At 64.0% G+C, this 13,443-nt stretch overlaps 7 protein-coding genes across 7 annotated transcripts in view; 6 read left to right on the forward strand and 1 right to left on the reverse strand.

Annotated features, from left to right (window-relative positions):
- The window catches only part of AMSG_07377 (uncharacterized protein), a gene marked incomplete at both ends in the record, with an annotated part of 1,462 nt that extends 1,368 nt beyond the window's left edge, over nt 1-94 (reverse strand). Inside the window, one exon of the mRNA XM_013900825.1 lies at nt 32-94. Coding sequence (XP_013756279.1) covers nt 32-94 — 63 coding nt within the window. The remainder of the gene's footprint in view (nt 1-31) is intronic.
- Nucleotides 95-740: 646 nt separating this feature from the next.
- AMSG_07378 (uncharacterized protein) lies at nt 741-2,018 on the forward strand (the record flags this gene model as incomplete). The annotated part of the gene is made up of 1 exon (XM_013900826.1): nt 741-2,018. The coding sequence occupies one exon, from the start codon at nt 741-743 to the stop codon at nt 2,016-2,018; it is 1,278 nt and encodes a 425-aa protein (XP_013756280.1).
- Nucleotides 2,019-2,185: 167 nt separating this feature from the next.
- AMSG_07379 (uncharacterized protein) lies at nt 2,186-3,884 on the forward strand (the record flags this gene model as incomplete). Its single annotated transcript, XM_013900827.1, has 2 exons — nt 2,186-2,219; nt 2,734-3,884. 2 exons carry the CDS (start codon nt 2,186-2,188, stop codon nt 3,882-3,884), a joined length of 1,185 nt encoding a protein of 394 aa, XP_013756281.1.
- Nucleotides 3,885-5,129: 1,245 nt separating this feature from the next.
- AMSG_07380 (uncharacterized protein) lies at nt 5,130-6,080 on the forward strand (the record flags this gene model as incomplete). Its single annotated transcript, XM_013900828.1, has 1 exon — nt 5,130-6,080. One exon carries the CDS (start codon nt 5,130-5,132, stop codon nt 6,078-6,080), a length of 951 nt encoding a protein of 316 aa, XP_013756282.1.
- A 190-nt stretch (nt 6,081-6,270) lies between these two features.
- AMSG_07381 (uncharacterized protein) lies at nt 6,271-7,598 on the forward strand (the record flags this gene model as incomplete). Its single annotated transcript, XM_013900829.1, has 2 exons — nt 6,271-6,276; nt 6,352-7,598. The coding sequence occupies 2 exons, from the start codon at nt 6,271-6,273 to the stop codon at nt 7,534-7,536; spliced, it is 1,191 nt and encodes a 396-aa protein (XP_013756283.1). The 3' UTR covers nt 7,537-7,598.
- A 73-nt stretch (nt 7,599-7,671) lies between these two features.
- Nucleotides 7,672-11,376, forward strand: AMSG_07382 (uncharacterized protein; the record flags this gene model as incomplete). Its single annotated transcript, XM_013900830.1, has 1 exon — nt 7,672-11,376. The coding sequence occupies one exon, from the start codon at nt 7,672-7,674 to the stop codon at nt 11,374-11,376; it is 3,705 nt and encodes a 1,234-aa protein (XP_013756284.1).
- A 593-nt stretch (nt 11,377-11,969) lies between these two features.
- Nucleotides 11,970-12,997, forward strand: AMSG_07383 (uncharacterized protein; the record flags this gene model as incomplete). Its single annotated transcript, XM_013900831.1, has 2 exons — nt 11,970-12,080; nt 12,524-12,997. 2 exons carry the CDS (start codon nt 11,970-11,972, stop codon nt 12,995-12,997), a joined length of 585 nt encoding a protein of 194 aa, XP_013756285.1.
- Between the last annotated feature and the right edge of the window lie 446 nt (nt 12,998-13,443).

Below are 13,443 nucleotides of genomic sequence, written 5' to 3' on the forward strand. Positions count from 1 at the left end.
GGGGGGGGGGGGGAGCGGGCGTACCGCAGACTGCCACCGCGAGGAGGCATGCTGCTGTAAGAGCAGCTGCAAGGGTACGCAAGTTCATGCGCATGGTGATGGTGTGTATAAAGGCAACGGGGTGGAGCGGAGGGGTGGACGGTGGGGAGGGAGGAGAAAGGGGTGAGGGAGGGAGGGGGGGGGGGGGAAGATCGGAGAATATGGGTGTAGGTGGTGGTGATTGTGGCAGGTGGTGGACTGCCTGCGTGTTGTTGCATGGCTGCGTCATGGTGACGATCGGGCCAACCAGCACATCGTTGTCGCAGTACGGTACAGCAGACCGTGGCGCAAAAGTCGGGGCCTGGGCAGTTGCTCATCCTACGTGGCTACAGAACGAGGTTGCCCTCGCCGAGCTGGAGCTCAACGCCGTCGAGAACAAAGTCACAAGGTAAGGACGGCCCAACAAAAGAGAGTCGGCAAAGAGCCGTCGTCGACGGGACTGAGAGATGGCGTCCCATGCTCATCCAATGGGACAAGGGAGGCAGGCGCTCCTTGTCTCGCACAGCCGATCCGACCACCGGCGTAACCATGAGCGGGAAGGTGAGGGGAGCAGGGGGGGGGGGGGGACCCCGAGAAAAAATACAAATGCGAACCCACGCGGAGACCTCGTCCCCCTTTTCGCGGAGAAAAAACCAGCACAGCACGTGTCCATTGCAGCAACAGGGCAGCCAAGCAGACACGACTACGACAACAAAGCAAAGATGCCCGGCTGGTCCATTGACATGATTCTGCAGCTCTCGCCTGTGACAGCGACGTATGCGGCCGAGGACTATCCCGCTGTGGTCTCACTCATCGACGAGGTGCTTCTGTTGGAGGCCGAGGAGGAGGAGGACGAGGCACCTGACCTTCACGAGCAGATCGGCGGGCATCCTGGATGCCTTGTTCGAGGCATTCGCGGCACTTCGCTGCTTCGGATGGGCAAGTATCCGGAGGCCATAGCCCAGTTTGATGAGCTCGTCGCAAAGTGGAACGAGATGAAGGGGCCCGACGATGAGCACACGCTGCAAGCCCGTGGCGATGCGCTGCAGGCGAGGTCTGAGGGCGGCGACATCATGGCTGCCCACAACGGGTTCAAGGAGCTCGACTCGGCGTGGGACACCTGGGCCGATGATCACGCCGACGATGTGACTGAGGACAACCGGACGTTCTTTGAGTGGCGCATGCCGCTCGCAGAGAACATGCTCGCCCTCGGCGCCTGGTCCAACGTGCCGAAGCTGATGGAGAACATCCGCAACATGGCCGAGTACACTCCACTCACTCCCGACAACTCGCCGCAGCTCTTTCTTGTCATGGATCTGTACGAGGCCCGCGCCGCGGTCGCCGCCGGTGCCGACGGCGCCCTCGCCCGCCTCGACGCAGCCATGGCTGCTCTCGACGCGCTGGAGGAGATGCGCCAGTCGACGCGGAGCATGTACCTCCGCCTCGCCAAGATCGACAAGGCCACCGCCTTGATGGCTGCCGGCGACACCGCCGCTGCTGCCGAGCTGGCCGCTGCCGTCGTCGCCGACCGCGAGGCCCATGGCGTCGCCGGCGTCGCCGAGCACTTTGTTGCCCGCGCCATCGCCGCCGCGACCGGCGACTCGCCCGTCGACACCCTCACCGCTGTCATCGCCGATGCTGCTGCCGCCCTCCCTTCCCATCACCACTGCCTCCTCACCGCGCAGTATATGCTCGCCGACGCCACCGCCGCCGCTGGCGACGCGCAGGCCGCGCTGGCCCTCTTCCGCCAAGTCCGGGACGGCCGCCAGGCGGCCCTTGGCGAAGGCTCGCCGTACGTCTTCTTCGCCTCGCAGCGCGCCGCCGACATCATCGTCGCCCACGGCGACGCGTCTGGTGCCGAGGACCTCGACGACGCCCAGGACGCGCTCTCGCTCGCCCAAGCCATGCTCCGCGACAAGCTCGGTGACGACAGCCCGCACGTCGCTAGCATCGCCGCTTCGCTTGCTGCAGCCAAGACGGCAGGCAGCGGCAGCGAGTGAAGGAAAGCAGTAGCCAACAACAAACCTCACGTTGAACGTCCTGAATACGATCGGCCTCACTCCGCCCTGCGTTCCCGCCTCAGATGATGAGACGAGCTCGGGTGGCTGACCGACGCCACACCCACCACCGCCACGACCCGTTTTCGTGCACATGCAGGCCGCGTGTGATGGAGGCCCAGTACCGGTGCGGGCTGATCGAGCGTGTTGATGGCGGCGAAGGGGAGTGGCAGTGGCGGCGAGGAGGCGAATGAATTGGCGTTTGGCGCGGAGAGCCGGAGCCGTGCCGACAGCCGCAGCCACGACGTCGGCCAGTGGTGGAATACCCAGCTCCAGGCCCAGGCCCAGCCACGTGCCCTCTCTGGTGACGAACGGGAGGTCGGAGATGAGCGAGGTCGCCACGCCGCAGAAGCAGCCCATGTCTGCCCTCCCCCGCCGACCCCGGCAGCTGTCCTCACCACTGCCATGGTGACGACGGCGACGCCGACTCGTTCGCTGGCCACAGAGACAGACTCGCCAGTCCCGGACTTTTATCTCCAGCCGTCGCCGTATGCTGTTCGCTCACGCGGTCTCTCCGACTCGCCCATGTCAGCTTTGGGCCGCAGGGGAGATCCCAGTCTAGCTGCTCACCGCTCACCATCGCCAAGCCGATCGCCGCCGACTCGGTCGCCGTCCCTGGCCTCGCAGCGGCCATCGCCGTCACTCTCTCCGCCGCAAGCCTCGTCGCCAGGCGTCCCGCCGCCGCAGATGTACTCGAGCGCGTTTGTAGCCGAGCTGCAGGCGCGGTATGAGCGGCAGCTGGAGGACATGCGCGAGGCCGCGAGCCTGCTGGTGGCGGAGAAGGAAGCCGAGGTCGCGGCGGCGCGGCGCGAGGCGAGCAATGCCGCGGCTGCCCGCGATCCCGACGCAGTCGCTGCCGCGCATGACGAGGTGCTCGCGCAGGTTGAGGCGAGCAATGAGGCGCACATGGTCCGCGAGGCCGGACTCGCCGAGCTCGCGCAAGCACGGGCGGAGGCCAAGGCCGACGTCGCTCGGCTGAAGGAGGAGCATGCACGCAAGCTTGCCGAGACCCGCGAGTGGTATGTGCAGCAGGTCCGGGACGCCGAGTCGGCGCGCGAAAAGGCGATGCAGGCGCTCGCCGCCGAGCGCGCTGCCGCAGGCTCGGGCACGGCCGCGGCCGTGGAGACCGTCAAGGCCGAGGCCCACTCGGTCATTCTCGAACTCCGCAACACGCTCGCCGCCGAGTCACAGGCGCTGGTGGAGGCGCGCGCCGCGCTCGACTCGGCCAACGCCTCCCGCAAGGCCGAGCTCCGCGTCCTCCGTAGCAAGTTTGACGAGTGCCTCCGCGTCCTCCAGATGAAGGAGGCTCAGTTCGAGGCTGCGCTCGCCCGTGCGGCCGAAGAGGCGCATCTTCGGGTGTCTGAGCTGGAGGACAAGCTCGCCGCCCGCGAGCGCGATGCAGAGCGCGCCGACGAGCTCCACGCCGCGCAGATCGCGTCTTACGCCACCAAGCTCGAGCGCTCGCAGGCTGCATTTTCAGACATGGAGCGCAGGCATGCCTCGCAGCTTGCGGCCGCCACCACAGAGCTCGACCGCCTCCGCACCCACTATGAGTCGGTTGCCGCCGAAGGCTCGACTGCCGTCGAGCGCGCCCGCGAGGCCGACTTTACCATCCGCAAGCTCCGCGACGAGAACGAGCTTCTCCTTGCCGAACTTGAGCTCAACGCCGCTGACGTCGAGCGGCTGCGCCAGGAGAACGCCCGCCTCGCCACTGAGCTTGAACGCATGGACTCGATGGTGTACGGCTCGGGCAAGAGCTCGCGCCGCGCCCGCTCTGGCACCGCCAAGCGCAAGGCTGGTCGTCGGTAATGAACCGCCACGGCACGCAGTCAAAGGCGCGGCCGTGCGCGATACGATGCGCTTTGGCTTGAGGTGATCAACTGACAATACAACACGTGGGATGGCTTGGGATGGGGCGGTGGGGTGGTGGGGTGGAGAGGTGGAAGCATTTGATCACTCATTGCTGATCGCATAAATTCCCACAGTCTATGGATGGTGTTCCATAGGGAGTTTACTTGTGACCTGGGGATTTTTCAACTTGTGATCGCTACGATGGGCTCATGGATAGATGGCACATTGTCCCGCAACCGCTAATCCTCCATCGATATGCTTGTTGCGAGGCGGCGATGTGCCGTGGCCGACACTTGCGTGCGTGTGGCGACGAGGTAGCGGCGGCGCGTATTTTTTGTGACAGTTGTCCAGCAGGGGCCTCGGCCAGCTCAACTTTTCCCAAGAAGCAGAGTGTGAGAGGACGGCCACATCGTCTCCCTTCTCGGTGCTCTTTCGAGTCGGGCACGATGGAGCACGAGCTGGTGCGGTAGACGGTGATGCCTGATCGCCCACAGCGGTGGACGCCACAGTGGGTGTTGCAGCGGTACTACTAAATTTCTTACTATCACCCACTGCTCCCCGTTTTACACGCCCAGGCGTGTACGTACCCCTTGCTCCGACGAGAGCCTGCGAGCGACAAGCCGCAATGACGACGCCGTCTGCCGCAGCGGCCACCACCGCACTCTACCCTACACTCCTAGTACGCCCTCGTCCACCTCCTGTTCATTTCACCACCCCCCACCCTCACCATTACATTCTCCTCCCCCTTCCCACGCTAACCCCATGCACCCCACGCACCCCCGCTATTAAGCCTTGCCCGCACGTGCGAGTTGGCCATGGCTAGCCCCTCGTGCCGGTTGCCGCCACCACCACCAACTCACATGTGCGACTTGGTCACTCCCCGCAACCCCCTCCCCCCGCAACCCCCGCCCCTCGCACACACATTGCCTCCCCCCCCCCCCCCCCCCCTTGCCTGTGGCACAGAGTGGCCATTCCGCAGGTAGTGGGTACGGACCATACGGTGGTGTAGCAGTGGGAGAACGTGAGCAACCGTGGTTGGCACTCGAGGCGCAGCATCCGTTCAGCACACCCACAACAACAACCACAACCACAACCACATCAACATCATCATCGTCATCATCACTGACAACAGCGTCGTTGTTGACTTCAAGCTCGACAAAGGCAGCAGCAGCGGCGGCGACATCAGCAGCATTGACAAGAAACATGCTTGATCTCTCGGCGCAGAATGGATGGGCCATTGGCTTTGCTCATCTTGACTCGACCTCGCTCGAGCCCATGTCGATGACTGGCGGCTTTGGCTCGAACTCGGGCACGGCTGGCGGAAACGGAGCTGGCAACCATAACCAGGGCCATCTCTCGGCAGATGACATGATGGACGGTTTCACGCTGGTGGACATTGTCAATCAGGCGCCGGTTGCGTTTGACTTTCGCACCCGGTCGATCCGGCTCTCGCCGCCGCCAGCCGAGGCCGGCTCGAGAGTCATCGACGACGAGCCGTTTGAGCTCATCGACTTTGTGCCCAAGCTCGAGCAGGGCATCGAGGGCCTGACCATGCTCTCGGCAGGCTCGCACCACGAGGGGCAGGCAGCGGCGACACCGACGTCAGGGGTGCCTGTCGGGCTTGCCGGCATGAGCGCGGCTCCCGCTCTGCAGGCGGCGCCGATGCACGTCGCAGCGGCGGCGCCAATCGTGCCCTTGGAGCTTGGCGTCGCGGGCGGGAGCTCGCGCAAGCGCAAGCGCAAGCGATCGTCGAGCAAGCCGACAACACCACAGAGCGTTGACGCGACCCGGGCACGCGTGCGCGCTGCTGCGTCGCAGGTTCCGGGCGTCACTTTTGTGCCCGACGAGATGCCGGAGCTTGACGTTGCGCTCGCATCGTCCACCTCGCTCGCCAACGTCCGCATCTGCACAAGCGACCTCTCCAAGAAGGACGCCGACAAGTTGCGCAAAAAGAAGCATAACGACGTCGAAAAGCAGCGCCGCGTCCGTGAACGCATCGTCATGTCCAAGCTCACTGACCTTGTCAGACCGTTCCTAGGCCTCAACCCCACCGCCAAGCCCATCAAGCTTGACGTCCTTGAAGGCGCCGCAGACTTTATCGAGCAACTACTTTGCGAGCTACCACCGGCCAAGCGGGCACATCTCCTTCAGTAAGCCACAGCAGCCACAGCAACAGCAGCAGGTTTATGACGTGGAGCAGTACACTTGCCGATGTGCGCGCTGCCCGCCATGCATCCCCACCAACCGTCCTTACGACCCCGTTCATGCGCGGTCCCCCTTGCAAGTTAAAAAATAGGAAAAATGACCCAGTCCAGGCACCCACCCAGCCAGCCACCTGATCAGCATGTGCGTGCTACCGCCACGCAACAGCGTGACCTACCCCCTCCCCTTCCTCCTCCCCTGCGACGACGGCGACGGGCACCAGTCACACCCCTCGCAGCTCACGCTTATCAACAAGAACAGCCGTGGGAGCATGAACATGGGTACCTCCACTGTACTTGTGACACTGAGCATGGTCCTCGTCATGGCTAGCCTCGCCTCGGGACATATCTGTGCTCTGCACCCGGTCCAGCGTGGCGGTGCCAACGTGAGCATTCCTGGGGATCCGAGCTGCTACAAGCGGACAGCTCCGTGTGGTGCGACGAGTCATGGCCCACCTTCGGCTACGTATGCACCGGGTTCTATTGTCGAGGTCAACTTCCAGCAGGCGCTCAATCATTGGTACTACGAGAAGCCCGGCCATCTGGATGTGGCCATCGCCAGCGGCAACTCGCCGTCAGACTCGGCCTTTACCGTCATCGGCACCCTGCCTGACTTTCCTGCTCATGATCAGGTGTGGCAGACCAACTTTACCATGTCGGTCACCATTCCGGCGAGTATGTCTCCAGGCGCTGCGGTGATGCGGTTCCGGTATGTGGCGAACAACCCGGACGAGGCTGTCAAGGGCAATCCGGACGCCATCTTCTACAACTGCGCCGATGTGCTCATCTCAGCTGCTGCGGGCAAGACCCAGGCCCCGGCTGCTGACGCCCGTCTGGCGGAGCTCCTTGCCGACGGTCAGCCTCTGGCGAGCACCGCGACGCCTACTGGATGCGAGGCGCCGAAGCAATTTGAGGGCGTCTCGATCCAGGCCGAGGGCACCGGCGCCATTCTCCGCCGCGCCTACGCCTATGACGCGGTCAACCAGCGGGTCTTTGTCGATCGCCGCGGCACCATTGCCTCGGACAGCAACATTGTGCGTGAGGCAACGTGGACCGACTACCACGCCATGAAGCAGTGGGTCCTCTTTGAGTACGCCGACTCGACCCCGTCGGTCTGCGAGCTCTACGGACCCGATGCCTTTTACGCGTGGACATACGGCGACAAGCCCGAGTCGGCCGGGCAGACGTTTGAGGAGCAGGTTCCGGTCGGCGCCTCGCTCGCCAACGTCTGGTCCAACGGGGTCTTCTGGTGGGCCTCCGAGGCCGAGTCCTGCCTTCCGGTGTGGAAGTACCACCTCAATGGCGCGATGGAGCTCTTCACCAACACTTCGATCGGCATTGCCGACCCCTCGGTCTTTGACATCCCGTCCATCTGCAACGGTCTCGTTCAGATGAAGCGGTGCTCGTGAGGCCCCGGGTTTCTTCACCCACCTCCCCCTCTCCTACGCCGGTACAAACCCCCGATTTTCCCGCCTTCCCAGCCAGCCACACACCATCACCCCCCCCCCCCCCCCCCGTCCACCCACTTCATGGACATGGCAAGCATGTCAACCAGCAATCTGATGAGTGGAGTGCACCTGGCGGGACTGTCGAACCAGGGCGCCACGTGTTACCTCAATGCCCTCCTCCAAATCCTGTACCATACCCCACCGCTGCGGAATGGGGTGCTCAGCCTCTCGCTCGAAGACATGGGTCACACCTCGAGTGAGTACCTGGAATGGCTACTCTCGAACGATGCAGAGGTGTGGCAGGCAAAGTATGGATCGCTGACGGAGGAAGAGGTCAAGGCTGAGAAGAATGGTGTCGGCGGCAAGGAGATCAAGTCTGGCGAGGACGCTCTTGATCTGGCCGCCGCTATCGCCGACTCTGAGCCTGTCATGGCAGAGGTGCTGGCCATGGGCCTCGGGCTAGATCCCGAGCTGGTGGTGTACTGTGTGGCAAAGCATGTACAGAATGCTGCCATTGCTTCGGCTTGCGAAGAGTCGTACGACTTGTTTGCCCTCGGCGGCGCGGATGACTCGAGCGATGACGGCTCCGACGGGCTCGATGCTGCCGAGCTGACTGCACAGTCGCTGCTGGACATGTGTCTGGATACCGAGTACGCCGAAGAGTACGCCGAGGATGTGGCGGATGGGCGCTGGGTCGATCCGCGGACGGTGGCGCCGGTGTTTGTGGCCGGAAGTGGGAGCGCCGAGCCCGAGAAAGCCAAGTTCGTGCCGCCACCTCCGGCACCAGACCGTATCCGGACCATCCCGTTTGCGCTCCAGCGGCTCTTTGCCGCGCTCTCGCTCCACACCGCAGTGTCGGGCGGGCATGGCGCAGTGACGACCCACTTTCTCACCGCGGCCTTTGGCTTCTCAGGGCGCGATGCCGGGGTCCAGCACGACATTGCCGAGCTGACGCGGCTGCTACTGGATGTACTCCAGCGGCAGCTGGTAGGCAGCGCCATCGAGGGCCTTGTGCCTGGGCTCTATCGCGGCGTGGCAAGTCGGCGCATCTCATGCCTGACCTGCGGCGGATCGCGGTCGACGGAGCAGCCGTTCCTCGACCTCTCGCTTCCGACCGCGGGGGCAGCATCGCTCGACGCCGCCCTGCTTCAGTGGGGCATGCCCGAGCTGATGGACGGGGCCAATGCTGTGAGCTGCGAGGCGTGCGACTCGCGCCAGCCGTCGACCATCCGCAACGTCCTCACTCTGCTTCCGCCCGTCCTCACCATCACCCTCAACCGCTACGCCTGGACCGAGTCTGGCCGCGTCAAGCTCAACGATCCGTTTGCCTTTCCGCTCACGCTTGATATGGCGGCTCTGCTGGACGGCGAGAGCCTTGCGCCCGACGACTCGCTGCGAGCTGCAGCCGCCGAGCTTGCGGCGACTGGGAGCAGGTCAGAGACGAGCAGCACTCGAGCAAGCGCCGGCGCGGGCGGTGATGACGGCGATGACTTTGCCTTTTCGTCGTTTGGCCTCTTCTCCGACCCGGCGCCTGTGGCGAGCCCTGAGCCTGACACTGCCGGCGAGCTCTTTGTCTCGCGGCTTGGCGACGCTGCTCGTGGCGGCTCGCCTGCCGAGTACGAGCTGTTTGGCGTGGTCCTCCACGCCGGCGGCGCCCACGGCGGCCACTACCACGCGCTCATCCGTGACGCCGAGTCTGGACAGTGGTTTGACTTTAACGACGCGTCGGTCAAGCCCATGCCGCTGGGACAGCTGGTGCGGTCGTACGGGGTCTCGGGCTCGTCGCGCGAGTCGGCGTACATGCTGTTCTACGCCGCGAGGCTTCCGGACGGGAGCCTAGCGATTGACGTACCGATCATCGACCCGGCGCCTGCACCTACCGCCATTGAGGCACATCTCTCGTTCTGGCGGAAGCACCTACGAGCTGCGGCAAGCGCGGCTGCGGCGCGCGAGGCCGCGGAGCGTGCGGCTCGTGGCGAGCGTGCGGCTGCCGCCGTAGCCGCCCGAAGCTCGCGCGAGGCCACTGCAGCGGCACTGCCGATGCGGCCGGCGATGCGTGTCGTTGAGCGGACGCCACATACGCTCTGCTTTCTGGTCTACGACGCCGAGTCGGGCGCCATGCTGCCCCCTGTTGTCGCTGACGCGCACAGCCTCGTCGGCTCGCTGGTACAGGACGGCGGCTGGGCGTTTGTGGGCGCGCTTGTACCGTCGCTGGCCGGCGGCATTGTTGCAGCTGCCACTGATGCAGTCATCGACACGACTTTGTGCGTGGGCGAGTGGCGGCTGGCTGCGCTCGCCGAGTTTGGTCTGCACGCAAGCATCGGGTGCGCGCTGGCGCATGTGGGTGCGCTTGTTGTGGCTCCAACCGTCACCGACGGCACACCGTGCTTTGCCGCTGTACCGCAGCTGGCAGCGCGGCGGACGGAGGTGACTGTCTTTGCGGCCGGCAACGGGTTCCGGCTGGCGATGCCGTGCATGCTCTCGATGCACACGCTCAAGTCGCTGATTGTGGGCTGGCTCAACGACGAGCTCGAGCTCGGACTCTCGCCGCATGCGGTCGGCATTTACGCTTGCAGCACAACTGCAGCACCAGGCTACTCGGTGGCATGGGCGCTAGAGAGCGGGTCGGATCCGCTGGGCGTGGCGCCAGCGCTCGAGGCTCGCGGCGGCGCAGTTGAGCTCGTCCTGCCGCTGCTGGCTGACGGCGTGTTTGTGGCCGAGCTCGATGACGTCGACGAGCCGCTGGAGATCCGGGTGGTGGCGCGAAGCGCGGCAAGCCGTGCCAGCGTGTCGCGCACCGAGCTGGAGGGGGCGATGACGCTGACGCTCTCGTCGATGACGCCGCTGCAGGAGGCGATGTCAAGAGTGGCGGGCGCAGGCGCAACAGACCTGCCCTCGTTTGTGCTCCGACCGACCGACGCGGGCCTGGTTCCGAGGCCAGACCGCGAAGTGTTCGTGTCGCGAACGCGGGCACTCTCGATGTACCACATCCGGCCTCACACTGTGCTTGTGGCGGAGCCAGGTCGTATTGTGGCGCTCGGCCAGATCACGGTCAATGTGGTGCAGTACGCGGGCTATCCCAGCAGCGAGGGCGGGATTCTCGCGTTTTTCTCACCGGCATACTACACCGAGAGCATGGACGCGCGCGCCAAGGACCTGTTCTCGCCGGCTGCCTCGGTCTCGATCGGAGCCACGGCGACGGTTGACGCGCTTTATGATGCTGTGGCGAGCGCACTCTCGGTCGGACCCAACGAGATCCGGCTGTGGGCAACCGGGGCGCGGCTCAAGGGCGGCTCGACCGGAAACCTCAAGACGGTCGGCATCCGCGACGGCAGCGTTGTGGTGGCACAGGTCGGCGTCGCGCAGACGGCTGGGTCCGACGTCATCCTCCCTCTCTACGAGCGGAGCGGAACCGACACGGTGCACTTTACCTTTGCCCGTGAGCTTGTTGTTGCCCGTGACGCGGCCAGCGGCGCCATACTCGCATCCGTCGTCGAGAGCGTCATCGACAGTGCTGCATCTGGCTGCCGCCTCGCCAAGTACGACCAGTATGCCAACACATGGGCTACGATCCGCAAAGCCGACGTGTCCGAGTGCGAGCCTGTCTTTGCTAACGACGGCGATGTTGTCGTCTACGACGGGCCGAGCCTCGGCGCCGGCATCGGGGACGACGCAGAGCCAACGGTCCCGCTCCCGCAGCGGGTCCTCCGCTCGAAGAGCGGCTACGTGTTCCACGACATGCTCGCGCTGCCGACCTATCGTGAAGAAGCCGTCTTGCGCATTGATGCTGGCGGCTGGTGAATGAACACTGTTGAGTACTTGGAACCGCTTGTTTGCCGCATCAGGCTTTTGGCGCGACTTTGTTCCAGCACCGCCTCACGGGGGCATGCCCTCGCCAAGGCCGTAGCGCACGATTTACGCACGGAAATCATCCCAAAGTAAGGAAGGCTATGTAGTACTAGTTGGGGACACGTTTTGCTTGACAAGGAGTCTTGTATGACTCTTGAGTCTCTTCTACGGGGAGGGGGGGGAGGTGCGTGTGCGAGGGTGGATGGGAAAAATGAGTGTTCGTCCATCGAAGGTTCCGGGCTGTGAAGGCTCACCAAGGCCGTTGATGGGCTAGAAGGCCGATGTGAGCAAAGCGATGAAGACGGGCTTACGAAACATGTTAGAGATACTCCGCGGTAGGATTGGATGGTGTGTATCTGGTGTGCATGATGGCGTGGGGCGTTGCAGACGGCGCGTGGGTCTACGGGCGCGGGGATGGCTGTGGGATGGTAACCGTCGCTTTTTCTTCGCCAATTTTTTGGGGGCTGGCCGCCATAAAACTCGGCTCGTTTTTGCGGTTGCGAGTCGAAGTCTTGTTTTCCGTACCCCTCTCGAAAACTATCATCATGAAGATTGTCGCTTTCCTGGCCATCCTTGCCATCACTTTCGCCATCGCTTCGGCGCACTTCTCCATCTCTTCGGTCTCGACCACCGCGACCGGCACTGAGACTGTCGGCGTACGTTCCACTTTATGTGTTCCTCTTGCACTCCCTCGAGTCTCTAGTTGTCTTTGAGCTTCTCCGTCCCCCCCCCCCCAGAACGTTGCATCGTCTCGGGTCGGTCGTTTTTCTGGATGGCGAGATTTTTTGGGGTCGGTCGCCTTGGGCTGCTCTGACCGCCTCTGTCGCCGTTCCTCCCCCCCCCCCTCCTATCGATTACCTTTCCCCTTCATCCACCCTCTTAGCCAACACCTGCAGTCCGTGCTCTTTGTGGACGCACAACTGTATTGGCTGCATTGCAGCTTGGCTTTGTCTTGCTCCCCTTGCGGCTCAGCAAATCAGGGTGTCGGGCCAACGGCTGACAAACGTTGCAACCATTTTCGCGCCAGCTTTTTTTCCCATCCCCCCTTCTCGCCTTCCACTCACCATGCACACCTCCATCCTCCTCTTGCAACCTACAGCTCCGTGGCGGCGGCGACATCGGCTCCGGCGGCAACACCGACTTCTGCGGTGTTGGCGCTGCTGCCAACGTCTCGACCACCCGCTTCTCCATCGGCGCCGGTGCCACTGCTTACGTCAAGGGTACTGTCGCTAACTCGCACGGTAACGCCACCTTCACTGCTCAGGCTGCCCAGGGTGCTTCCCCGACCTTCAACGCCCAGTCCGATGTTATCTACACCGGCACCATGACCTACACCTCCGGCCAGGCTTTCTCGGCTGACGTCGTGATCCCGACCTCCATCTCTGGTGACGCCACCGTCCAGATCAAGATGGCCACCAGCCTTCCCCCGCAGACCAGCTACTACCAGTGCGTTGACGCCACCGTCACCGCCGCTGTCTCGACTGGCTCGTCCTCGGCTGCCGCCACCGCTGCCCCGACTGCCATGATCGCCGCTGTTGTCGCGATTGTTGCTTTCGTTGCCGCCCTCCTCTAAGTGGATCTGCAACTGCTAAGGTTTTTCCCTTGCACAGGAACGCTCGTTTGCTCTTGTGCGAATGAAATAATCCGCGGTCCTGAAAGAACAAAGACCAGTTCATTTTCCGACCTCCGCCACCCCCCCCCCCCCCCCTCCCCACCCCCTTCCCCCTCTCTCTCCTCTTGCCATTTCTGCTCATCTCTTCCCCTACCCTTCCATGCCGTGCTGTGGCCACAGATATCCAGCCGCCTCTCTCTCCCACCACCAGACCATTCAAATTCATCAGCGGTGACATGGTGGTGGCATGGTGGCATGGTGGCACGTTGCCGGCAACCGAGTCGCCGTTTCGGCCCCAGCCGCCAACCGCCACCGACCGCCACCGACCGCCACCAACCCCTTCCTCTCACCACCCCCCACCCCACCTCACCCCACCTCACCCCACCCCATCCCCCCCCCCCCCCCGG

Source organism: Thecamonas trahens, assembly GCF_000142905.1.
Source record: "Thecamonas trahens ATCC 50062 unplaced genomic scaffold supercont1.34, whole genome shotgun sequence".
NCBI lineage: Eukaryota > Apusomonadida > Apusomonadidae > Thecamonas > Thecamonas trahens.